At 43.4% G+C, this 26,831-nt stretch overlaps 2 protein-coding genes across 2 annotated transcripts; both read right to left on the bottom strand.

Moving 5' to 3' along the window:
* Positions 1-892: 892 nt before the first annotated feature.
* On the bottom strand, positions 893-7,957 carry LOC102391237 (eppin). The gene is made up of 4 exons (XM_044927589.1): positions 7,572-7,957; positions 5,944-6,075; positions 1,744-1,911; positions 893-1,212 (listed from the first exon to the last, which is right to left on the bottom strand). Exons 1-4 carry the CDS (start codon positions 7,660-7,662, stop codon positions 1,199-1,201), a joined length of 405 nt encoding a protein of 134 aa, XP_044783524.1. The 5' UTR covers positions 7,663-7,957; the 3' UTR covers positions 893-1,198.
* Positions 7,958-15,342: 7,385 nt separating this feature from the next.
* WFDC8 (WAP four-disulfide core domain 8) lies at positions 15,343-23,655 on the bottom strand. The gene is made up of 5 exons (XM_025264707.2): positions 23,487-23,655; positions 19,719-19,859; positions 18,269-18,436; positions 16,570-16,710; positions 15,343-15,482 (listed from the first exon to the last, which is right to left on the bottom strand). Exons 1-5 carry the CDS (start codon positions 23,653-23,655, stop codon positions 15,343-15,345), a joined length of 759 nt encoding a protein of 252 aa, XP_025120492.2.
* Between the last annotated feature and the right edge of the window lie 3,176 nt (positions 23,656-26,831).

The following is a 26,831-nucleotide window of genomic DNA, read 5'->3' as shown; positions in this document are numbered from 1 at the left end:
TTCACTGCTGCTCTAGCAAAGCACAGCTGCTGCTCCTTACCTCGGACCTGGGGTAGCTCCTCTCGGCTACCACCCCTGTGTGACTTCTTAGTGGAATGTTTTTGGGGTTCATCCACAGTGTAGCATGCATTAGTGCTTCATTCCTTTCTATGGCTAAATTTTGTTTTGTTTTTGGCCACATCACACAGCACACAGGATCTCTGTTCCCTGACAAGCAATTGAACGCACACCCCCCTGCAGTGGAAGTGTGGAGTCCCAGCTACTGGGCGACCGCGGAAGTTCCAATGGCTCAATCATATCCGATGCACACCAATAGCTTCCCACTTCAAGTATCAGAGCTCTGCCTCTCTGCTCTGAGTTCTCTCTGACTTCCTAGGAACTTGGTCAGCTTGCATGCAGAAGAGTCTGGAAGAGTGAGGGATTTAACAATCAACATGCATCCAGTAGAGGATGAAAATCAATGACTAAACACCTCAGCTTCCTCATGAATGAAGAAAATTCAGAGGCAGGTTTTACAAGGTTCTTTGGAAGGTCCCTAATGGGATTAAGCTGCATTTTCCCACCACAGTAACCAACACATAATCAACTCCTCTCTTCCTTGTATCACTTATCCCACTCCTCAACTTGTATTTCTTGAAAGATCCCAAATAAACTTACTTTAACCCATGCCCTTCTCCTAGAAAGGAGCAGCACCCAAGAGCTCTTGCCTTAAAAGGGCCATATGATCCTTTGAAAAAACAGAGGAATAGTATAGCAACGCCCTTGGACTCCTCAACTCTCAAGGTTCTGAGTATCTTCATTCCCTTTAATGATGTCACCAGAAACCTCAATGACCCTTTACTCCCTGCAAAGTGTAATATGCCAATAGACATAAATTATTCAGCCTCAGAGACACAACACTAAATAAAGTGCTTTATTGGGGAAAATGAGAGCTTCACAGATATGAACAAGCAGTTCTAGAAGTTGTACATAAAGGTAAGAAGCATAGAGATGGGATCAAAAGAGAAAGATTATGTCTAAAAAGAGGCTGAGATGGAGAAAGGAGAGAGAGGCACCAGGATTCAGTTTAGGGGAGCTCTAAGGCCTTGGAACACTGGACGAAGAACAGTGGAAGCCAGCCTGGATCATCTGCAGCCACATGCACAGCGCTTGGTCATAAACTGAATCCCGGTGGCGGCTGCAGTGTATCCTTTCACATTCAGGAATTAGAGCCTGTTGAGAACAAAGGATAGGACCAGCTGAGCTTCTAGGACTCAGCTTATTTTCCAAACTAATCTTGAGTTATGTCTATACATCTTTTCACAGGAAACTAAAAGGAAGTGGGTTTCCCTGGAAAACTCTGAATGGGATGTGGCTGGGAGTGGGTTGCTGGCGAAGAGTCATGAGGGGAAATTGATGGCCTGGAAGGGGTGATTGGTCCACCTCTCCAGTACTAGGCTGGATGTCCTGTGATCTCTCTGAAGTTGGTCTCTGAGACCTCACCATGTCTGCATCCTCTCCCACTCCTAATACTTGCCAGCTTTGACCCAAAACCACGTCCCCTCCCTACCTCAGTTTCCCAGCAAGCCATGGTCCCACCCTCTGCAAGGCTCATTCTTACCTGCTGATCATAGCTGGTCAGTTCCTGGTCTTCATTTGGTCTGTCAAGGATGCAACTATTCTGGAATGGGCCAAGCAACACCCAGACTCCCCCCATCAGAATGGCCCTGGCAAGGATGAGAGACTGGGGCCCCTGGGACTCACCCTTTGCAGAGCAGGCACTCTGGCACACGGCTTGGGATTGGAAGTTGTTATTGTTTCCTCTACAACCACCATAGATGAAGCTGGAGCAAGTATTATTTGTCTTATCATACCACCAACGATGGAAAAGAGCCATGCAGGGGCCAGCTTCTTTGGGCATACTGCATATGTCTGCAGGGAGATGCCAGAGTTGAGATTTTAAAGTGCCCACACCAGAAAAAAAAAAGCAGCTGTTATTGTCCCCCTAGTGACTAGCACAGATGAAACCAAACAGGCTCCTTTTACCTTTTCACACCTCGGGAGCCCAGTTCCATTGATATATTTGCCCATTTGTAGACCAGAGCAGAGCTGTTTGGCTATCTGCATCCCCAGGGAACATCAAGTCAGGTCCCCACCTTCCCTTCAGGTCACTGAACTCAGTGTCTCCCCTGAGAGTGAGGAGCCTCTGTTTTCAGGGCTGTGCGCTTAATTCAGGGCACGCACATTGACCTCCCACATTACCAGTCTTGTCCTTGACTTCAGTAAAATGAGGATGCAAAATCCCACCCTGCTCGTCACCCGGGGCTGTCCTGAGGTGTAAATAAGACCACCGTCAAGGCCCGCTAAGTTGTGAGCTCCTTATTGTATCTAAATGTGCAGCTTCTAGCACAGTGCCTGGCAAGAATAGGTGCTCAATAAATTCATTCTGAATGGATACAGGAGTGCCTCAAAAATGCCAAATTATAAGCCACTTACTCTGCCCTTCAAATCGTGCCAAAGAAAGAGAATATGGGGTCAGAGTCAAGGGCAAGTCCATGCAGGGAATGCAAAGGGTAGTTTTTCAGATTGTCAAGCCCCTTTTTTCCCTGCAGTTAGCTTCTGTCCTGTTATGGGTTGAGTCCCCCTCCAATTCCAGTTCATACACTGAAGACCTAGCCCTCAGCACCTCAGAAGGACCCTGTTTGGAAATAAAATTGGGGCCTATATCATTAGTTAAGATGAGGCCATACTGGGATGGGATGGGCCCCTAATCCAAAATGACTGGTGTCCCTTAAAAAGGACAAATTCTAATAGATACCTAGTAAAGACCCACTGTATAGCACAGGGAACTCTACTCAATATTTTTTAATGGCCTATATGGGAAAAGAATCTTAAAAAGAGTGGATAAACGTTTTACTGATTCACTGTACTGTATACCTGAAAGTAAGATAGCATTGTAAATTAATTATACTCCAATAAAAAAAGTTAATAATAAAAGGGTAAATTCTGACACGGACACACACACAGGGAGGACACCATGTGGACATGAAGATCAGGGATCTCCATGGCACGGAACACCAGGGATTGCCAGCAAACCACCAGAAGTTAGAGGAAGAGGTGTGAAACAGAGTCTCCCTCCCCACCTGACAAAGAAGCAACCAACTTGCCAACATGTGACCCTGAACTTCTAGCCTGCAGAATGGTGAGACAATACATTTCTGTGGTTTAAGCCATCTTGTTGGTGCTACTTTGTTACAACAGTCCTAGCAAACTAACACAGGTCCGAGCTAAACTATAAGTTCCCCAAGAGTCAATTCCCACAGCTAAACAGTTGAGTCCTGTTGATTTTTACCTTCTCAGAGCTCACCTGTCTGCCCCTCTCCTTAAGTCTCAGGCTGTTGAGAGAGCCTCAAATTGATCTTCCAGCCTCTATCCTTGGCTCCTACAATCAGTCCTTCCTGCTGCCCACCAGAGAGAAGGACCTGACGGATCCGAGACCAAGCTAATTGTGTCATTCCACAGCTAAGACTTGACTTCATGAGCAGGTCTTCCATGGCCTATAGACACTTCGTCTGGCTCCTGTTTGGTGCTCTGGCCTCCTCCCCTACCACAGTCCCCTCTTGAGCTTCAGGCTTCCACAATCTTCAACACCCTCCCCCCACCCCCAACACACACACACACACACCTTTAACTCCATATCCCTCTGCCACCCTTCCATTGTTCATTAATCACACTCTTATTCTCCCTTCAAAACCCTTCCCAGACATCAACTCCACTATGGCATCTTGAACTCCATGCTCCACACCGCACCCCCACAGGTGCCTCACTTGATCCTGCATTTTTCTACTGTGCTTCTGAGTCATGTGAGTGTGTTTGCCATTTTTTTCATCTTCGGTCTCATCTATGAGGTGGTGAGCTTCTGTGAGGTAGTGAGCACATGAGACCATGTCTGATTTCATCTTGGAACCCCATTCTTAGCAGGTGGTCATGCACAGTGTAGGATTTTGCAAATGCTAAGGGTAAAACAAAATGTATCCTGCCTGGAACTGAATAAGTCATTCCTTGAGCACCTACTACGTGCTCAGTGCTTAAAGAGACAAAAGTATGGCCTCTGTTATATAGAAGCTCCCAGTCATGAATGACTGAATAATGTGAGCTAACATGTGTCACGTGACTATTAGATGCCAGGCATTGCCCTAAGCATTTCACCTGCATAAACATATTTGATCTTTCAAATAACCTTTAACATTAGTCTTTTTGCTATCTAGAAACTGAGGCATCACAAGGGAAAGTGGTTAATTTGCCCAAGATAAATAGGCTGGTGAGAACTGGAGCTAAGATTTGAACTCAGGAAGTCTGCGTACAGAATTCCTCAACTATAGGCAGACGAACAACCCACTGTCCCCCTGCCTGTCCAGTCTACTCCACTGTCGAGCCCTGTTGACTTCACTTCCTACATGCTTTTCAGACACATCCGACTCTTCCCCACCCTCTCAGCTACTTAGTCCAAGAAACCATTTTTTTTCATCTTGAAGTTCTTTAAGTCACTCCATTCCTGCCTCGTAGGCATAGTAAAAGCCACGCCATGTGCCCACCCACCTCAGTGAATTTCCATTGATCTTAAGAGCAAGGTGAGACGCTCATCCGACAAGAACCTACCTACAAGAACCTTTTTCCCTTTCACCATGTTCATGCTCATGTACAAAGTCTTGATGGCGGGATGCCAGAATCCATCCAGACTTTGTATGTGTACACTGCCTGTGCCTGGAAAGCCCTTCCACCCGCTTTTCCCCAAAATTTGCTGCCCATCCTTCTGAACTCAACTCTAGTTTTACTTTCTCAGGGAAGGCTTCCTCAACCTCTGTATAATAGGTCAAATCCTATTATACGTCTCAGAGACACTCAACAAGCATTTCTTAAATGAGTGAATAAAGAATCTCTGATAGTCTTAATAGATTCAACAGACATAGAAAACAAACTTATGGTCACCAAAAGGGAAAGGAAGGAGAAGGGATAAATCAGGAGTTTGGGGCTAATAGATACATCCTACTATATATATAATAGATAAACAACAAAAACCTACTGTATAGCACATATAGAACTACATTCAGCATCTTGTAATGATTAACAATGGAAAGGAAACTGAAAAGAATATATATATATATGAATCACTTTGTTGTACACCTGAAACATTGTAAGGAACTATACTTTAACTTTTGTCTTTATTTTTTTTTTCAAAATTTAAACTTTTTATTTTGTATTGGAGTACAGTCAATTAACAATGTTATGGTAGTTTCAGGTGAACAGCTAAGGAACCCTATGTATAATGTAACACATATACATTATGTATTACTTAATGTAATACATACACATTATACTTTAATTTTAAAAAAAAGAATCCTTGATAGTCTCTCTGGAGTTGAGGTAGATGGGCATGGAGTTAAGACTGCATCAGCAAGGATAGGCCCTCTGGTCTGGAGTGGTCAGCAAAGATTTCCTAATGCTAAAGTGGATTTGTATAGGAAGGCAGTGAATCTGGAGCAAAAAGCTATTTTTTTTGTATTTTTAAGAAATACAAACATCTTAATTATCATTTGCAGCAACAATGTTGATATATGGTGAACCAATAGTAGCCCCCTGGGGACTAAGAAAATCATAAGGGTAAAAAAAATAATAGTAAGAAAATAATAAGAGTGGAAAGGAGCCAAGAGACTTTCTGGTTCAATCCCAACCTTATACCTAGATTTTGCTTGCGGAACCTGAAACCCAACAGGATGAAGATACTCCCTAATGTCAAACATCAAAATAGGGGCAGTGATAGATCTAAATTTCAAGTTTCCCAAGTCCAGCAGTCTTGCTCAGAGACCAGCCCTTAGTGAACAAGGGACAGGGCCAGCCCAGAGGAGCAGAAGGGGAGGATATGCGTAGAGGGATTGGTTATTGAGGCTCTCAATATGTGTTTACCTTGTTGGAGGTTTAAGCATTTTCTTCCGCAGCTGAAGAAGCAACACTTCTCATGCTTCGGGCACTTTCTGTTCTTCGAACATTCATCCCTTTCTTTGAATTCACAATTACCCTGGATTCTGGGGCATCTCTCTAGGGAAGGACCGACAACCATGAGTCTTACAGTCACAGTGCCCACACTTCTCCAGACCCAAGGCAATTCTGGGGAGTCAGGGGAGTTTGCTTTCGCTTTGCTCATCCCCAGGGGTCCTTTTCCTGGGGGACTTTCATTTATTTCCCAGGGCTGCCTGCAGCGACCTCTTTCCTGAGCACCCCTCACTCTCTGCCTCCTTTCCCCTAGCCCCACCCGCTAAGGCAAGATTTCTCAACCTAGGCACTGGAGGCATTTGGGCCAGATGATTATTTGATGGGTAGAGGAGGGTTGTCCTTTTGTAGGACGTCCACTGTAGGCCGTTTGGCAGCACCCCTGGCCCCTACCCACTAGACTACCGGTAGCACTCCCCGGTTGTGGCAACCAAAAAAGCCTCTAGACATTGTCAGTGTTCCCTGGAAGGCAAAATAGCCCATTGAAAGCCACTGGCCTAACTAAGCCAATCTAGTCGCTTTGGGCTGGTTGAGAAAACAGTGTTTGGGAGTTCCTCTGGGGGGCGCTATTGTGCAGCAATATTGTTCACCCTGGCAGTCAGACAGCTGGGTTTTTTAATTCTCATTCTTGGTTTACCACTTACTGTCTCTGAACTTTGGTTTCTTCATTTATAAAATCCTTTTAGCCTTACAGAGAGGTGAGGAAGAATTAAGACAAAGCGTGTAAAGCTATAATCATCGTCACAGATGCCCAGTAATATTAACTAACTAACATTGGTTAAGTTAACCACAAGCGTAGCACTCTTCCAACCATTTTAAAGAGGTTATCTCATATAATCGCCATAATTGTTCTATGAAGCTAATTCTATTAATATCCCCCATTTTTCAGATGAGGAAACTGAAGCACAGGGAATTCAAGCAGAATTTGTAGCCACCAAGTCTGACTCCCTCTCTTTAAATCCCTTCTTTCAGAATGTTCAGTAAATGGTAGCAATTATCAATATTACTCTATTTGTCGTTATTCAGTCGCTCAGTCGTGTCCAACTCTTTGCAGCCCCATGGACTGCAGCATGCCGGGCATGGAGTATTACTGTCTTAAATTCAAAGGAACTTCAAAAAGTCAAGGAACCCCTGGGGAGGTGGGAACACTTTCTAGAACTACATTTGAAAGACTCAGGAGTTAATAGAGGTGGCATTTCAAGAAAGGAGGCTATTTTTGTCATGGGGTGAGGGAAAAGTCCCTTACGCATCCCAGATCCTTATAGCCCCTCCCCTAAATGCTAGATTTTGTGATACTCACCCCACCACCCCACCTCAACTCAAAAATACCTTCCCTTTCAAAGGGGCTGAAAATACGAATTGCCCAGGTCTGGATTCTTGCATTCACTGAAGAGATCTTCCATAGAAAAGAAAAAGGGAAGAAATAACCCAAATATCTCCCTCATCCCTAACCCAGGCCCAGGGCTAAGGTGGTGGAAAGCTTGTTTCTTCCTCCCAACCATATTCTTTCTCTCCAGGGCAAGGGCTGAGGCCCCAGTACTTACGGGGAAAGAACCAATCAGTCAAAGCAGGTCCCTGGACATTCACTAGAAGGAGGGATAGCACCAAGATGCTCAAAAGAGCAGAAGACTCCATTCTGAAGGAAAGCTGTCCTGCTGGTTGTTCCAGATCATAAAAATGTCTGGCTGCCTTTGTCCAGCCTAATCTTTCAGTGGTCAGTGTCTTGGATACTTGAGAGCTGGAGTCAAGCCAATCACCTCCTTTCCTGGTGGGAACACTGGGTTCCTGAGGTCATCAACGTGACTAGCTGGCATCCACATCCCACAGCCCTGGGCAAGGGTCTCTTACGGGTGGCTCTTGATTGTTAGCCCCCTCAACTGCAGTGGGTCTTCTGGTCAACCAGGGCAAGTGGGCAAAGCTGCTCTCACTTTCCAGGCTAGATTAGGAGTGAATGCCACCATCAGAGGTCTTCATCTTGATAACTTTGAGAGTTGTAGGAGGACCTCATTCTCTATTTATTTTCCATTTCAACTGGCACACCCCCTCTTGTTTTGTTTGATCCATGTGCATCTATTAAGCTCTTAGTATCTCTTTGTTTCTGTAAGTCTCCCATGGTCCCTATGTTTCTTTGTCTCCCTCTCCCACACTGGCCTCCCATCATCCTTTTTCTCTTTGTCTCACTCCACTCAAACTCTGACTAAGACCAAAGAGTAAAGATGTTGCCCCAGAGTGATGTGGGGAGGAGGAAGCAGGCTGATAGCAGAGTTTGCAGATAACGTTTGTCAAGATTGCATTGTCCTGAGAGCAGGAGGGAAGGTCAGGAAGGTTGGAGCTTGTACAGACCATCTACCATCTGGTGCAAACTCCCTGTTGTCTGATGGGGAACTGTGAAGGGAAGAGACCTGCCTGAGACCACAACTCAGTAAAGGTCAATAACACAGCAGAGTTTCTGGTTTCTAACTAGCTAACGGACCTCTAACTAACAGACAGGCTGTGGGAGAGAGTGGGGGGTGGTGCTGTAGGACTTGTCAGCTTTCCTTCAGCTACGGAACCCAGAACCCCAGCCCGTCAATCAGTCCTGGTAGAGGAAGAGACAAATGTCATCAGTAGGGTCCCTGTTTTCTTCCCTAAATAGATGTTGCACATTTGGGCAAAGCTTTATTTTCCAACTGTCTTACCTGCTGGAGAAGCCAGACAAAAACCAACCTTATTATCGGTGACTGACTCTATGGTCACAAAATCTAGGATCATGACAAAGTCCCTATGGAATCTATCATGTGGGTCTGAGCCTACTGATAGTGATGTTCTTGGCCAAGACTGCCTGAGGCACTCAGACAGCCTGTATTTACTCTTGTAGAGCCCCACAGACATTCCTTCCATCATCACCAGGGCCGAGGTTGGGTCTGGACTAACCTTTGTGGTTCTTCAGGTGGTTGCAGGACACATCTCTGCAAAATCCTCAAGGAACTGTTAAAGGGAAAAACCACAGGCCACAAATGGCATCATTTATGCTCAAGTCTACGACACCAAGCCTAGATTTAATACCTAACCTAACTGCAGTTTTGACCTTCACCAGAAATGTAGCATTACTCAGTCTGGAATTCCCGGGTCAGCACCAATGAGGCAATCTGTCACGTGGGCCGTCTCCATGCGTCCCACTCCCCAAGAACAGGCAATCTGTGTGATAAGGACCCGTGATTCTCTTCCCTCCAAAAGCATATCCCAGTCTAAAAGTAATCCTTTCCTTTCTTTTGCTTATAGCTCCCTTGTCTCATAGCTCTTCCTGTAAAAACCCTCCATTTTGTACAACCCATTGGAGCACCTTCTAGCAGTTCAGTGGATGCTACTCAATTCATCAGTCACCTAAGAAAGCCAGTTTGACCTTCAAATTTACTCAGTTGAGTTGTATTTTTTTAATGGAACTTTGCAGAACAAGGTTTTTATTATTCACAAGTCCTGGAGGGTACATGACAGGCCCGAGGGCCACATAGTTAAGATCACAAGCAGAGAAAGATGAAGAAAGTGTAGACCTGGAGCTCTGCCTTTATTAGGGTTCAAGATGGAGTGTCTAAGGTTTCACTCTTTTTTTTTTAAACAATTTCTGCCCTTCTCCCCACAACCTCTTTTTTTTTTTTTTTTTTTTTTGGCTACACTGGGTCTGTTCTGCGTTGCACGGGCTCAGTAGCTGGGAATCTCTTGTGGAGCATGGATTCTAGAGCGAGTGGGCTCTCTAGTTGTGGCATTGGGCTTAGTTGCCCCATGGCATGTGGAATCTTAGCTCCCCAACCAGGGATTGAACCCACATCCCCTACATTGGAAGGTGGATTCTTAACCACTGGACCACAGGAAAATCCTAAGACTTCACTCTTTATTGGTGAGTTTAAAGCATGAAAGCAGGAATGAGGGCATGGAAGGGAGAAACCAGGTCACCCAGTGGTTACTCATCTAGGTTATGTTGCCAAAACTCAGCCTCTGTTCACCAGTGCCGAATAAAAAGGCAGAGACAAGAGTTTTGGGTAAAATAGAAAAAAGTAGCTTTTAGTGCTTTGCCAGAGGAAGGAGTCCACAGGGGGCTAATGCCCTCAAGATTGTGTAACCCACCCTGGGCGAGGTAGACAGGAGCTCTCTAGTGTTCAAGGAGCAGGGCCTCATCAGCTTGTAGACAATTCTCAGATTGACTGGCATCCAAGTGAAGTTTCAAGCATCTTCAATGTCCTGATTTCAACCAGTCTAGGGTCTATATTCGGAGAAGGCAGTGGCACCCCACTCCAGTACTCTTGCCTGGAAAATCCCATGGATGGAGGATCCTGGCAGGCTGCAGTCCAGGGGGTCGCTAAGAGTCAGACACGACTGAGCAACTTCACTTTCACTTTTCACTTTCCTGCATTGGAGAAGGAAATGGCAACCCACTCCAGTGTTCTTGCCTGGAGAATCCCAGGGGTGGGGGAGCCTGGTGGGCTGACGTCTATGGGGTTGCACAGAGTCGGACATGACTGAAGTGACTTAGCAGCAGCAGCAGGGTCTATATTCTTGCAGTGAGCAGTTTTCATCTGAAGGGAGTCTTCTTCCTGTAAAAACAACTTAGGAACTTGTGCCAGGCCTTCATCTGTATCTTTCAGGGAACTGGGAATTCAGGAGTTCTGCTGTGTGGCAGAATTATAGTAGATAATGTTACCAGCTCCCCAGTCAACAACTATTCTTTGTTTCTGCATCTTCACATTTCCCAACTATTAACTCTTGAGTCAATATTTTACTTCAGAAGACAAGGACACAGGGGCTTGAACACAGTTTCAGTACTTGGGCTTTCTAAGAGGGAAACTTTACAGATGGGGGCAGCCTGGTTCCTTGCCAAGTTGTTTTGCTATGTCAAATAACTGGCAATATGCTTACTCAAGAGGGATGTCGTCAAAATGGATGTCCCGACAATCAAAAGCTTAACATCAGGCACTACAGAATACTTTCCCACCAACTACATGATCTCACCAGATCCCACAAAGAAACTAGGGAACAGAATTTTTAATGAACCGCCAAGATGTCTTAAGCAGTAGCGTCCTTCTTATTCTACTACTTGCATTCTCCCAAACTCAGCCCGCAGGGAATAGAAAGCTGAAATATTTAAGTGGAAAAACCCTGGGGGCCCATCAAGTCCCATTTCCTCAAATTACAGCTAGAGATCATATGGTCCAGAGAAGTGAAGATGCTGACCCAACTTCACCTAGCAAGTGAGTGCCAGAAATAAAGTTAGGAGGGAGTTGAGTTCCTAAGCCCTTGCCAGAGGTCATGAGAGAATCTTCTGCATTGGTGTGGATATATTATTTTAGTAGAGAGTTGAAGGTAGAGAGGAATGGTGAGTTCAAAGAGGAGGAAAATAATATTTTAGTGGCAACACAGGCTAAAGACCAGGGCTTCCCAAGTAGTGCAACGGTAAAGAATCTGCCTGCCAACACGGGAGGCGCAAGAGATGCAGGGTCAGGAAGATCCCCTGGAGAAGTGAATGGCAACCCACTCCAGTATTCTTGCCTGGAGAATCCCATGGACAGAGGAGCTTGGTGGACTACAGTCCACAGGGTTGCAAAGAATGGAATGACTGAGTGGCTGAGCAAACACAGAGAAACTAAAGGCCAACAGAGTCTATAAGTGTCCAAGTCGTTCCCAGGGTTCCCAAATAAGACTGAATTTTTCTGTAAATTTTCTTAAAAATAAATGAAATCTCAGAATTTCTGGTTGCTCTATCCCATTCTGTCTTGTTAAATTTTCAGCCTTATCCAAAGGTCTCACTTTAGAAGCAGGTGAGATGAAATTTAGATTTTGGGGGCCTTGGATTAATGTTACTTGGGGACCATTCCTTCGTCTAATTTCTTGGAGAAGGCTGAGTAAGGATCCACCTGGATTTTTGTCCCTCCTTCCCTCTGGCATCTCACCAACGGTCAGTGTACCCTACCTCTGCCTTAGCCACACTTCTGTCTTAGGGCCAATCTTGTGCTCAGAATGAGGGACTCCAAAGGACACCAAGGTAGATGGCCTCTACCTGGAAACTTCGGCTTCTTCACTAGACCAAGACGTATCACATGCTGACTTCCAGTCCCTGGCTTTCTGTATTGTTCCCTGTGCCTCTGACTTAATCACTGAGTGCCATGTTGGTTTCCCAAAGAAACTCTGAGCTCCTCTGAACAGGTCTGTGTCTAGATCCTAGTGTTTACATTTTTTAATCTTATTTATTTATCTTATTTCCAGTTGCACTGGGTCTTCATTGCTGCTCATGGGCTTTTCTCTGGTTGTGGTGAGTGGGGGCTACTCTTCACTGTGGCGTGCAGGCTTCTCACTGTGGTGGTTTCTCTTGTTGGGGAGCGCAGGGTCTAGACACATGGGCTTCAGTAGTTGCAGCTCCGAGGGCTCAGTAGTTGTGGTCACAGGCTTACCTGCTCCACAACATGCGGAATCTTCCCGGACCAGGGATTAAACCATGTCCCCTGCATTGGTAGGCAGAGTCTTATGCACTGTGCCTCCAGGGAAGTCTGAGATTTACATTTTTTAAAATTTTATTTTATATCAGAATATAGTTGATTAACAATGTTGTATCATTTTCAGGTGTATAGCAAAGTGATTCCTAGTACATATGCATGTATCTATTCTTTTTCAAATTTTTTTCCCATTTAGGTTATTAGAGTGTATTGAGTAGAGTTCTCTGTGCTATTCAGTATGTCCTTGTTGTAGAACCTCATATTTAGAACATTCTGTTGAATGAGCTATGGAGGTACAGGATTGGTAAGTGGACATGTGGATGGATAGATGGACCAAGGTGTGATAAGTGGGAAGGTGGTTGGATTAGTAGGAAGAAGAAAGAGTGAGGGTAGCATGAATATTTAAGTGCATGAATGCATGGATATGGATGGGTGGATGAACAGCTGGGCCAAGAAGTAAATTGCTTTGGATAAAAGGATGGATAGGTTAGTGATGCAATGAATGGGTCTATTGATGAAAGCTGTTTGAATGGAAAGCATATGAGTTATTGGTGGGTGTAAGGAAGAAATACGGATGTAGAAATGATGGAGAAGTACATTGATGGATATGAGAAGTGTGTGAGTGTGAAAGATAAGTAGGTAGATAAATAGGTAGATGGATGAAAGACTGGATATAATTTGGGCAGCTGAACAGGCAGAAGGAAGATGAGTGAGAAGGGTAAGTTGGATGGATATATGGGTGAAAGAATGGGTGCAAAGATAAATTAGTTGAAACGTATGTCAACAGAGGGCAAAGTGAGTGGATGGAGGGGTGAATAAATGGACTGAATGGTTGATGGATAGGTAGGTGGGGGTGGAAACATGAATGGAAATATTAACTAAAGTTGAAGAAAAGAAAGGGACTGTATACAGAATAATTTATACTACTATAAAGTCATACATTTATAAATAGGGAGAAAATTTATCAATTTTAGCAAAATAGGCCAAAATTTACAGATGAGGTAGAAAGCCTATACAAACTCTAAGATGAAGTATCAAAAAATAAGTAAAAATATACCATTATGATATTTACATATGTATGTATATATAACTGAATCACTGAAACTAAAATTGCAAATCAATTATATACTTCAATTGAAAAAAATCCTATCTAACCTAAAATATATATATATATAATATATATATATATATATATATATACTATTATAGAAGGAGCCGAAAATAGGCAAGTTTTCCAAATAGTCTTCCAAGCTAGTTTTCTGAGGTAATATGACTCAAATAACAAAGTACTCAAAAATCATAGGCCTAGTTTTTTCTTTTAACTATAGATATGGGAATTCTAAATAAACTATTTGCTAAAAGAACCAACAATGTATTAATTCAATTATACCTTCAACATGATTAAAGTCATTCTAGGAATATGAGGATGGTTCAACATATGAAAATTTGTGTAAGTTTTTTTGTCTTTCTTTTTTATTTTCTAAATTATGAAAATATGATAACACATTTACAGGAGACTTGGAAAATACAGAACAAAGTTACATGTAATTCCACTATATATTACCATTGTTTGTTTTAAGTAGATAAATTAAGATTTTTAGTTGCGGTTTCAATATCAAACTCTTGGAAATTAATAGAATGAATGTACAGAAAAGTAGATGAAGATGCTGCTGCTGCTGCTGCTAACTTGCTTCAATCGTGTCCGACCCTGTGCGACCCCATAGACGGCAGCCCACCAGGCTCCCCCATCCCTGGGATTCTCCAGGCAAGAACACTGGAGTGGGTTGCCATTTCCTTCTCCAGTGCATAAAAGTGAAAAGTGAAAGTGAAGTTGCTCAGTCATGTCCGACTCTTAGTGACCCCATGGACTGCAGCCTACCAGGCTCCTCCATCCATGGGATTTTCCAGGCAAGAGTACTGGAGTGGGATGCCATTGCCTTCTCCGGTAGATGAAGATAGTGGATCTGAAAAACATTATGAACCAACTTGATGTAATTAAGATTTATACAATTTTCACACAACAGTAGGATACAAATTCTATTAAGTTCCCATAGACTATAAGGTAGGAGACACTGGAACATATCCAGAGGCATAAGACCAGGTGCAGAAATTTCATGGTCTAAAGGTATTGAAAAAAATTGTATAAGTTTTTATACCAACAAATTAGAAGAAAAAAATAATTGTATCACTAGATGCTGAAAAAATATATGACAAAATTTAGTAGTAATTTTCTGCAGCAGCTATAAATGGATTAAAGAGAAAATGACCCAAGGGCAATAAAACCTATATGTCCCAAACCCAAAAACAAATGTCATTTTATACAGCCAGAGACACTGAGTTTAAAATAAAGAACTGGACAGGGCTAGAGCTTATTGAATTTATTCTCAACATTATTTCAGAGGTTCTATATAATATAAAAAGCCCTGAAATTTTTAAAAAGTAAGTCATAAAGTTGGGGAAAAAAAGAGTCAAATTTATCATCATTTTCAGATTATATGATTGTATATAAAATCAAAGTAACCCCAATAAATATTGTTATACTTAATAAGGCCATTCAGCAAACTAGTCGGATGCAAGACAAAATTGATAGCTCTTTATTATACCGAAAGTGAAAGTCACTCAGTCGTGTCCAACTCTTTGCAACCCCATGGACTATACAGTCCATGGAATTCTCCAGGCCAGAATATTGAAGTGGGTAGCCTTTCCCTTCTCTAGGGGATCTTCCCAACCCAAGGATGGAACCCAGGTCTCCCACATTGCAGGTGGATTCTTTACCACATGAGCCACAAGGGAAGCCCTTTTATTATGCTGCTCATCATTAATTACTTTGATGATAACATTTTAAACTTACTATTCATTTCAGGGATTCCAGGCACTTTAGTCCACAGCGTGAACAGCATTTCGTTGTCAATGGGCAATCATTATCCTGCAGGCACCTGGGTCTATCAATCGTGGAACATATTGGCGGCTTGTTTGGGCAAAAACCTGCTTTGACTTTATGAGGTAAAGCAAGACACTTGACCTTGAAATACTTGACCATACTTTGATACAAATTAGGGGTATCTTGGGAACCTTAAATAAGGTTTTCCTCTAATTAAGCTTCTTACCCTCCCCCCTAGAGTAACAATAAGGTGGAATAGGTGGAGTATCAACTTCTATGTGATAATTTTAATAATTATTTGAGGAGAATCAGAAAGTCTTGCCAAGAGGTAGGGAATATATGCATACCTATGGCTGATTCATGTTAATGTTTGGCAGATATGAATACAATACTGTAGAGCAATTATCCTTCATTTAAAAATAAATATTTTTTTAATGGGCAGAAAACAAAGTTTTGCCATCTCTGATTTATAAAATCTGATAGGATTCCTTATTGACTCTACAAAATTAATAGATTTGGGTTATCTAATCCCAGAGTACCAGAAGTAGGAGTGTTAGAGAACACGAAGAACTTCCTTGTTTTATAAACCATAGATACTAAGGACCATAAAGGGGGAATTGAGTTGCCTAAGGTCACACAGAGAACAAGCAGGAAAGTTGAAGTCAGTTGAAAAGCCTTTGACTCCTTCTGCCATACCATGTTGTTCCTCAAAACACTGACAATCCCTGGGACAAGACTACAGTATCTTAGCACTGCATGAGGGAATGAATAGCATCTATAGAGGAAGAGTTCGCTTCTACTCCAGTAGCACTTTGCTACCCATCTTTTCCCCTGCACACTTTACATGAGGTTCTGTGCAGACATAGGATTCATCTGAATTATACCTATGAATGGTTATGAATTTTCTATATGAATAAGTGGATACAGTCACCTTGTAGGACACTGAAGAATGAGACTTGAAATAAATACATTTTCATTGAGAAATATGAAGAGGGTTACCATGCAAGATTGGCTTGGAAGAATAGCACAACAGTCTCCCAAGGTCAAGAAGGCAACATGAGAGCCCTGGTTGGCCATTAAGTGAGGGAAATTTCCCGAGAGACTTCTGAGTTAAACAAAGGGGCATCCACCACTCTGGGACAGCTTGGCATTCTCAGGGTTTGCCCAGTAGACTTTGGGAAGTATATCTGCAGTCCTTACCTGTCCAGGCCATGGCACAGTCAAAGCCACACATGGATTCGCAACATTTTTCATTTAAGGGGCAATCGTAGTCACTCTTACACGAAGCTGAACACTCCATACGGTTCTTAAAAGGGAAGAGTGGGCACTGTCCATCCTTGACTGAAATGAGAGCAGATGTGAGTTCCTTCAAACCCCATCCTCTCCCATCACCCTTCAAACAGCTTCTCCTTTTCTTTAAAACTAGTATCTCTTTCTGGGATGTTGGTTCATTCTACCCTGTCCACAGGCACCTCTAGTAGGCTGTGGAGTGATGAAATGCCCTGCTGTATCAGGAGATGCAGTAGAAAGAGAGTTAAACTTGGTGTTTGAAGGCCCAAGGTAAAATCCCCGTCCTGCCAGTTAATGAATGACTCCAGTTTCCTTCTCTACAAGGTAGGATTAATTATGTGACATCCACACAAGTCCATGTAAGCTATTTTAGGGGACGTGCTTTACTTTGCAGGAGGAGTGATGTGATCTGACTCGAATTTTGAAAGAATCACTGTGGCTACTGTGTTCATAACAGACTTGTAAGAAGGGAAGGAGAGAAACAAGGAGATCTGTTAGGAGGTCATTGCGATTACTCTAGATGAGAAGATGGCACCTCAGGTGAGGGTGGCGGCTGTGGTTGTGGTAAGAACTGATCCGATTCTGGATCTCTTTTCCAGGTGAGTCTAAAATGACTTCTTAACAAAGGATGTTGATTGAGAAAGACAGATATCAAGGATGCATGTGCATGTCTCTGTTTGTCCTCATCTGATTGTAAATTCCCTGACAGCAAGAAATGTTTTTTTCTCCTTGTCCTTGTCATTCTCCTTCTTGCTCTCCTCCTCCTCCTCCTTAGTGACCCTGTAACCTTGTCAAATCTTTGTGTCCTTGATAATACATAACCCTGTCAACAATTCAGTGAGGTACTATTCCAGTATTCCAATACTATTATTCCAGTATTACAAGGGGAGGAACTGAAACTCAAAGAGGTGAGGAAATTTGCAGTGAGAAAGACAGATTTCTAGCCAGTATTTTGACTCCTAAGCTCTGTATCACGCTGTCATGCTGTATCCTTACTGGTCATTGCATAGGAATTAATCCACAGACTTTACCTTTAGCCCACTCTGAAAGTGAAAGTCATGTCCACCTCTTTCTGACCCCATGAACTGTAGCCCCCCGGGCTCCTCTGTCCATGGAATTCTCCAGGCAAGAATACTGGAGTGGGTTGCCATTCCTCTGAGCCACCAGGGAAACCCTTTCCTTGCTCTACTCTCCACCTTCTCCCTGCTCCATCCCTATTCCATGGGATTCCAGAGCTGACCTGTCTATGCTTCATTCTTGGGTGAATCCTTAGGTAATATTCAGCAGGTCAATGTCATGAGAAAATAACCTGTTTTCAAAGTGTAGACCTGACTCTCAGATCCCACTGGCCAAAGTTTACCAACAATTGATGTGCACTACCTCATTTTTTGGCACAACTCCATTAGGTAAAGACTATTATTATTCCCATTTTATAGACAGGAGAACTAAAGCCCATGAAAGACACAAAACTAAGACTACCCAGCCAGTGAATGACACAGCAGAGATTTGAACCAAGGCAATCTCACCTCAAAGCCTGAATCTGCAACTGGGATGGTATACTATTTCTCATCAGACTAGGCTCACAGATTGCCAAGGGTATGAGTCTTACCAGCTGATGAGCAAGCCCTCATGCAGTCTTCCTTCTTGGAGAAGTTGTTGGCATTCCCAAGGCAGCCTCCATATAAAAAGGGTTTGCATACACGTTCTTTGGTGTTAAAATACCACTGCATGACTGTATTCTTGCAGTGTCCTTGGTCTAAGGGTAACAAGCAGGGTTCTGAGACAGGAGACAGAGAGGGAAGAACAGAAGAGTAGCAAAAAAGATAGGGGTTAGGCCCTCAGCTTTTGTATAGCTCAAGGTGTTATTATCCAAGTTGTAGAAAGATCCATGATCAATAAAAGTTCTGGTCCTAGCTCTATATGGTCACTCTTTAACATCCCTGAGCATTCTTCCTACCTTGCAAGGGAGGTCACAAAGAGCATATAAGAAAGATTCAGAGCTGATCTTACTTCTTCACTGCTTTGAGTTTTGAGAGGGAAAGACTTGTTCAAGAACTATATCCAAACTGCCTATCAAAGCACCTGGCACATAGAATGAGGTCCTGAGACAGAAAAAGAGCAGCCCCTCTCTGTCTGGAAATTGATCTGATGCTCACAGCTAAGCCATATTGTTCTCTTGTTGGGCTTAACCCCACAGGATATCCACATCAAACAAAGTTACTCTGAGGTGATAGAGTGGGACCAAAAAAAAAAGATCACTGTGAAACCTACAAAATACCAAACACCTATGAGTGATGTATGCTTCTCTACCAGTTACAGCTTTACCCTCCTCCTAACCTTCCCACTCTATTGAAGAGACTTACCAGGATAGTTACACAACTCCCCCCACTTTCTGACAGCACCCAATCTAGGGTGAATTCCCACTTCCTTAGATCTTCCCCCAAATTCCCCAAAGCCTTCATCCTGTAGTAGATACTTCCTAACAGTTTCTTCTTGAGACACTTCAAGTTGTCTGCGGTGAACTTTCTCCCTCGCTGCAGCAAGTGATAAGCTCAACTTGTTCAACTGCAGGTCTGTTCCTGGTGGTCTTTAACCAAGGGCATTGATACTACTTATTTGTTGAAGGAATGAATGAATGAAGAGTGAATCTATACAAAATGCACAGTTCCCTACTATTAGATACTTTGAATTACCAGAAAACCTCCTCGAAGGGCAAAGAATCAGAGAGCAAGTCCAGCCTCTGAACTGCCTGAGGTTGCTACTTGCCACAGTGCCAACAATAGTTTCTTGACGCACAGTGAACAAGCAGCAAGCCTTAGTTACTGGGAGTGACTGGATGTTGGACCAAAGAAGAATAACATCAAGAGTATCCATTGATGTCCACCATGCCTAGACTCATTGTTTGTACTTGAGGGTTGGGAGGCTCATTAGAGAAGGCGAAAAGCCTGAACCCTGGCCTCCCTATCCCAACATTCAAGGGGGTCATTCCAGCAGGTCTTGACAGAGCAGGAAGCAGGACACCTCACAGACACCCTTGCTCTCAGCCTGGATGGCCCTACCTTCATACGGATCCATGCACTTCTTCCCACAGGCGAAAGAGCAGCACTTGAGGTATTCATCGCAATTGAAATCTGTTTTGCATAAGTCTGGGGCTTTAGAACTACAGGTGATCCTTTCCTGGGGGCACTTTCCTGGCTTCACTGTAAGAAAGAAATGTCCAAATTCACATCTTTTGAGAGTTTCAGCTCTTATCAGCCCATGGAAAAAAGTGGATAGTGAGATTCCTTCAATCCTATGCTCTACCTTCAATTCCTAACTGTCACTCTGCTGTATTCAGGGTCTACCTCTCCCTACTCTTCACACATTTAGGTAGATCTGAATCAGGAATTTATGCCCAGGTAGAACCAAAGGGGAAGCATCTTAGTAACCTTAAGTTTGTTTTCAAAATCTGTGAGTCTGTTTCTGTTTCATGACTAAGTTCATTACATTATTTTTAATTAGATTCCACATATAAGTGAAATCATATCTGTCCTTCTCTGACTTACTTCACAGAGCATGATCATCTCTAGGTCTATCCATGTTGCCACAAATGGCATTATTTCATTCTTTTTATGGCCGAGTAATAGTAATATATATACATATATATACACCACATTTTCTTTACCCATTCAGATTCCAGGGCAGGGGGTTTTATAGGGATCAAGACCCTAGTCTTAAATTCAGGATCTCCTTTCTCCTCTCAAAACTAATTATTTTAATGCCTAATTCCTCTGCCTCCTGTATCTTAGTTGATAAGGGAAGTTAATTAGTGAGGAGTGGTGGAAATATCATGGACATAGGAGTCAGGAGCCCTGATTTTGGTTCCTGACTCCTTGTGAATTCAAGACCAATCTGAGTTCCACTCTACGACTCTGCAGTTGTCTCTAAGGAGGAAGAAATGGTGGAGTGGAAGAATCACTATAAATAAGACAACTCTGGCTTAGGTGCTTGACTCTACACAACAGCTAAATAATCTTGGGGGAAATGTCTTCCTTTGTCTGAGTTATAAATTTCCCATCTATGAAATGAGAATTACAATCTCTATAGGCTCTTCAGAAGGATTAAGATAGCAGAGTAGGAAGACTCTGAGCTCACCTCCTCCCATAGGCACACCAAAATTACAACTCTTCATGGAGCAACTCTGCAGGAGAAAGACCAGAAGACTAGCAGAAAAGATCTTCTACAATGAAAGATACAAAGAAGGAACCACAATAACATGGGTAGGAGGGGCAGAGATGTCTACTCAAGACCTATACCCCAGGTAGGAAACCCACAAACAGAAGGATAATTACAATTTGAAGAGATTATCACCAGGAAGTGAGGGGGTCTGAGTCCCACAATTGGGCTCCCCAACACAGGAGTCCTATATCAGGACGACAAGACCCAGAATGCTTGACTTCAAAGGCCAGAGGGGCTTACTTTCAAGAGAGGCAGAGGGCTGTGAAAAAGATTCCACTGTTGAAGGACACACACAAAATCTCACCTGCTCTGGGACCCAGGGCAGAAGCAGTGATTTGAAAGGAGCCAAGGTCAGAACCCCCTGCTGATTGTAGAGAGCCTCCCAGAGAGGCAAGGAGTAACTGGAGTTCAGCCCAATCTGTTAAGTCTTTTTAAAAGAAGGTTTTTTCCAGATTGGTAGAGAAGAGGTCAGAGATATTCAAAGAAGAATCTGGCCTGCTATTTGTCGCTTTGAAGATGGAAGAGGCTAATTGCCTAGGAATGAGGGTGGCTGCTAAAAGTTGACAACCAGTGAGGAAACCTCAGTGCTACAGCTGCCAGGAATGATTCTGCTAACAACCAATGAGATAGGAGGAGACCCCTGAGCCCATATAAGAATGGCAGCCTTGATGGACACCTTGATTTCAGTCTGGTGAGAACCTGAGCAGAGAACCTCAACACTCCATGCCAGACTTCCAACCTACAGGTAATTTGTTACACAGCAAGATAACTGATACAATATTTATTGTGGCTCCATGTCTCAAAACTGAGCATCTCTCTGGTGGAATCTGACCGGAGAGACATAAATCTTTTGGATACTACTGAATCTTGAAATTACAGAAGTTTCGAATTAGAAAAAACATATTTATCATTGATATCAACTTCTTAATCTAATAGGTTAAAATAAGAAAGAGCGAGGTCACGTAGAATAATATAGTGAATTGGGGGCAGGTCTGGGACTTCCAGTCCATGGCTTTTTCCAGAAGACACGCTTCTTTGGTGAGGACTGGCCACTGAGATTTCTAGTGCTTTCCAAATATATTTCTTGCCCTTCATACTACCCTTTTTAAAAACATTTATTTATTTATTTATTTATTATTTTCTTGGCCAAGCCTCAAAGCATGTGGGATCTCAGCTCCCCTAACAGGGATCAAACCTGTGCCCCCTGCATCAGAAGTGCAAAGTCTTAACCACTGGACCACCAGGGATGCCCCCCCTTCATGCTATCCTTAATGCACTCTCAAAGGATGGCCTGAAGCCGAGAAAAGAAGATGGTATCAGCCGTCTCCTGTCATTCCTTGGCTCATACTTCCCAGGAGATCACATCCATTCCCACAATCCCAACTGTGGTTCCTATAGCTCCTCTCAGACCTAGCCTCTCTTCCAAGCTAAGACACCTTATATCCAATGGAAAACACCATTTGGGCATTTAATAAACACCTCTGTTCCAACATGTTTAAAATGGAACTAATCACTTACACATGGAATCTAAAATATGGCACAAATGAACTTATCTACAAAACAGAAACAGACTCAGGCATAGAGAACAGACCCATGGTTGCTAAGGAAGAGAGGGGAAAGAGGGAGATGGACGGGGAGTGTGGGGTTAGAGTGGATAAACAACAAAATCCTGATATATAGCACAGGGATCTATATTCAATACCCTGGGATAAACCATAATGGAAAAGAATATTTTTAAAATGTATATATGTGTGTATATATATGAGTCATCTTGCTGCACAGCAGAGATCAGCACAACTTTGTAAATCAACTATACTTCAGTTAAAAAAATAAGAAGAAGACAAAATGGAGCTAGCATCTCCCCACGTCCAAACAGCACCTTCTCTCTGTTTCCGTCTTGATGTTTGGCATCAACAGTCCCCTGATCTGTTATTAGAATCCTGAGATGCAATTCCCTCACTCGCCACCACCCCAGCATTTTACCAGCCATAGACTTGGGTCAATTCAGCTCTCTAAATCCCATCTCTTCTTCCTCTTTGCTCCACTTCCTCAGGGCAGCAGCTGACCTCCTCCCAGGCATGCTTTGTGTGCTCAGTCACCAAGTCATGTCTAGCGCTTTGAGACCCCCATGGACTAGAGCCTGCCAGATTCCTCTGTCCATGGAATCTTCCAGGCAAAGGACTGCCATTTCCTATTCCAGGGCATCTTCCCAACCCCAGGATTGAACCTGTGTCTCTTGCACCTCCTGCTTTAGGAGGTGGATTCTTCACCACTCTTGCTGCTAAGGAAGCCCAACCTTCTCCCATCTCCCCCCTCAACTACTGCACCAGGCTCCTCATCAGTCTTCTGCCCTCAGAGTCCTGCCTAGCCACTGACAAATTTTCAAAAATTAAACTTGGAAAAGACATGTATCAGGAAAAGTCGGGGAATAATTTGGGGGGAGGAAGGTGAGGGAAGGATTTAAAGGGCTCAGGACAGGTGAGTGGGGCTAGTTCTCTGAAGCCACCATTGCAGTGGCCTCCTCTGACATAAGTCCTTGCCACGTATCTAATCCTCAGTCCCCAAGATCTCCTTCTAAAGAAGAGCAGCTGCAGCTTTTCTGAACCCACTTTTGACTCTGTAGCTTGGCGAGGCAGATGTCTGCTCCAAAGAGAGGGAGAGAAGCAGCAGGAGGGCAACATTTCTCCAGGAGAAGGTGGAGCTGTGGAGAGGAAGATGCCTGTGGAAGGGGAAGAGAAGAGGGCAGGGATTAGGCACAAGCCAGAGAGGCGCAAGCATCTGCAGATGAACCTTGGAGCTGATCCACCAATTCCCTTAGTTCACAGAGCAGAAAACCAAGGTACATCACGTGAGATCAGTCACATGGCAAGCAGGGCAGGTCTCTCAGCCCCAACACCCTCCCAGGGGCCCCACGCTCTGCTGTGGATTGTACATTACCTACCCAGACACTTGCCCTTTGTCTTGCTCCCAGGCTAGAGGCCACATATGAATGATCACAGGGATCTGTTTGGAACACAAAGTTGATTTGCCCACAATCAGTCCTGGGGCAACCCCAGACACTACTGAGAATCTTTTCTTTGCTCCACTGAACAAGAAACTGATGATGGTATGAGATTTCCAGGGAGGCCTGGGCATATCCCGCTGGGTTCTAGTGCCCCAAGAGCCAAAAAGATGCCAGTTGATCTGAGGTTAACAAAGTGAAGTGAAAGTCGCTCAGTCATGTCTGACTCTTTGCGACCCCATGGACTATACAGTCCATGGAATTCTCCAGGCCAGAATACTAGAGTGGTAGTCTTTCCCTTCTCCAGGGGATCTTCTCAATCCAGAGGTCAAACCCAGGTATCCTACACTGCAGGCAGATTCTTTACCAGCTGAGCCACAAAGGAAGCCCGAGGTTAACAAAGGGATCCCTCTTATTCCTTCTGATGTTATCCAAGCCTAGGAGCTTATGACATGTCCAGACAACCAGATAAATGGACATCTTCCCCCACTTACTTAAGTCTCCATTTTCTATGTATTTTCCTGGCCTTTATCTATTTTTTTTTAATAATGTGAAGAACTGATAATGTCTTACTGTATTGCCTCTCTTGGAGTAAATTTCAAAAATAGCAAGAGAAGGAGGCAAGAAGAAAGGGAGGAAGACAGAAAGGAAGAGGGTAGGGAAGAGAGAAAGTTTTTATGCCAAAGTGTGTTGTTGTTGAGTTGCTAAGTCAGGTCTGACTCTTTCGTGACTCCATGGACTGTAGCCTGCCAGGCTCCTTTGTCCTTGAAATTTTCCAGGCAAGAATACTGGAGTGAGTTGCCATTTCCTTCTCCAGAGAATCTTCCCAACCCAGGGATCGAACCCAAGTCTCCTGCGTTGGCAAGTGGATTCTTTACCACTGAGCCACCAGGGAAGTAACACCTATTAACTCGTGAAAGTTAGTTGATCGGATTAGCCTATAGTCAGTTAGTAGGAAGCAGAACGCCTGTAAAGGGGTAAAGGGAAGGATACGGATAAATAAGATTACCAAATATAATATAGGATGTCCAGTTATCATTTTTAGTATAAGCATATCCCATGCAATGTAAGGACTGTAGTTACACCAAAAATTATTCATTCAAACTGAGTTGGTTGGGACTTCCCTGGAGGTTAAAGGGCTAAGACTCTGCACTTCCACTGCAGAGGGCATGGTTTCCATCCCTGGTTGGGGATCTAAGATCCTGCATGCTGTGTCAATCAGTTCAGTCGCTCAGTCATATCCAACTTATTGCGACTCCATGGACTGCAGCACGCCAGGCTTCCCTGCCCATCACCAACTCCTCAAGTTTACTCAAACTCATTTCCATTGAGTCGGTGATGCCATCCAACCATCTCATCCTCTGTCATCCCCTTCTCCTCCTGCCTTCAGTCTTTCCCAGCATCAGGGTCTTTTCCAATGAGTCAGCTCTTCGCATCCGGTGGCCAAAGTATTGGAGTTTCAGCTTCAGCATCAGTCCTTCCAATGAATATTTAGGACTGATTTCCTTTAGGATGAACTGGTTGGATCTCCTTGCAGTCCAAGGGACTCTCAAGAGTCTTCTCCAACACCACAATTCAAAAGCATCAATTCTTCGGCCCTCAGCTGTATAGCACAGCCAAAAGAACCCCCCAAATTGAATTGGTCATCACGTATTTGTACTTGTTAAATCTGGAAACTTTAAAACAGAATCAATTCATTTTGATTGGAAGGGGACTTGTTTGGGCAATAGAATTAGAATTCAGAAGAATGATAGTTGCTACAGGGATGTGTATTAAAACATTTAAATTGAACAATTAATTCAATCTTTTTATGGAAGAAAGTCATTTGATTTGGTTGACTGAGGACTGACTTTGCCAATTAGACAATTTGGTTAACATTTTTCCACAAATATAGTGCATAACCTGCCTCTTCAGAAATCTGTATGCAGGTCAGGAAGCAACAGTTAGAACTGGACATGGAACAACAGACTGGTTCCAAATAAAGAGGAGTACGTCAAGGCTGTATATTGTCACCCTACTTGTTTAACTTATATCCAGAGTACATCATGAGAAACACTGGGTTGGAAGAAGCACAAGCTGGAATCAAGATTGCCGGGAGAAATATCAATAACCTCAGATATGCAGACGACAACACCCTTACAGCAGAAAGTGAAGAGGAACTAAAGAGCCTCTTGATGAAAGTTAAAGAGGAGAGTGAAAAAGTTGGCTTAAAGCTCAACATTCAGAAAACTAAGATCATGGCATCCGGTCCCATCATTTCATGGGAAATAGATGGGGAAACAGTGGTTGACTTTATTTTTCTGAGCTCCAAAATCACTGCAGATGGTGATTGCAGCCATGAAATTAAAAGATGCTTACTCCTTGGAAGGAAAGTTATGACCAACTTAGACAGCATATTCAAAAGCAGAGACGTTACTTTGCCAACAAAGGTCCACCCAGTCAAGGCTATGGTTTTTCCAATGGTCACGTATGGATGTGAGAGTTGGACTATAAAGAAAACTGAGCACCGAAGAATTGATGTTTTTGAACTGTGGTGTTGGAGAAGACTCTTGAGAGTCCCTTGGACTGCAAGGAGATCCAACCAGTCCATCCTAAAGGAAATCAGTCCTAAATATTCATTGGAAGGACTGATGCTGAAGCTGAAACTCCAATACTTTGGCCACCTGATGAGAAGAGCTGACTCATTGGAAAAGACCCTGATGCTGGGAAAGACTGAGGGCAGGAGGAGAAGGGGATGACAGAGGATGAGATGGTTGGATGGCATCACTGACTCAATGCACAGGGGTTTGGGTGGACTCCAGGAGTTGGTGATGGACAGGGAGGCCTGGCGTGCTGTGGTTCATGAGGTCACAAAGAGTCAGACATGACTGAGTGAGTGAACTGAACAGAAAATCTGTAGCATCAAAGATTTTTTTTTAATGTACTAAGAGACTGCAATAAGATTAATGCATTT

This window comes from Bubalus bubalis, chromosome 14 (genome assembly GCF_019923935.1).
Source record: "Bubalus bubalis isolate 160015118507 breed Murrah chromosome 14, NDDB_SH_1, whole genome shotgun sequence".
NCBI classification, from domain to species: Eukaryota; Metazoa; Chordata; class Mammalia; order Artiodactyla; family Bovidae; genus Bubalus; species Bubalus bubalis.
This window is presented reverse-complemented; position numbering and strand designations above follow the sequence as displayed.

Coding starts and splice junctions, on each gene's coding strand:
- LOC102391237 (XM_044927589.1), bottom strand. CDS start 7,662: ATGGAGTCTTCTGCTCTTTTGAGCATCTTGGTGCTATCCCTCCTTCTA. Junction 6,076..7,571: donor GACTGATTGGTTCTTTCCCC/GTAAGTACTGGG, acceptor GTCCTTCCCTAG/AGAGATGCCCCAGAATCCAG. Junction 1,912..5,943: donor ATGCTTAAACCTCCAACAAG/GTAAACACATAT, acceptor ATCTCCCTGCAG/ACATATGCAGTATGCCCAAA.
- WFDC8 (XM_025264707.2), bottom strand. CDS start 23,655: ATGCTTGCGCCTCTCTGGCTTGTGCCTAATCCCTGCCCTCTTCTCTTC. Junction 19,860..23,486: donor GCCAAGCTACAGAGTCAAAA/GTGGGTTCAGAA, acceptor TCTTTCTTACAG/TGAAGCCAGGAAAGTGCCCC. Junction 16,711..18,268: donor GAGGGCTTGCTCATCAGCTG/GTAAGACTCATA, acceptor CTCTCATTTCAG/TCAAGGATGGACAGTGCCCA.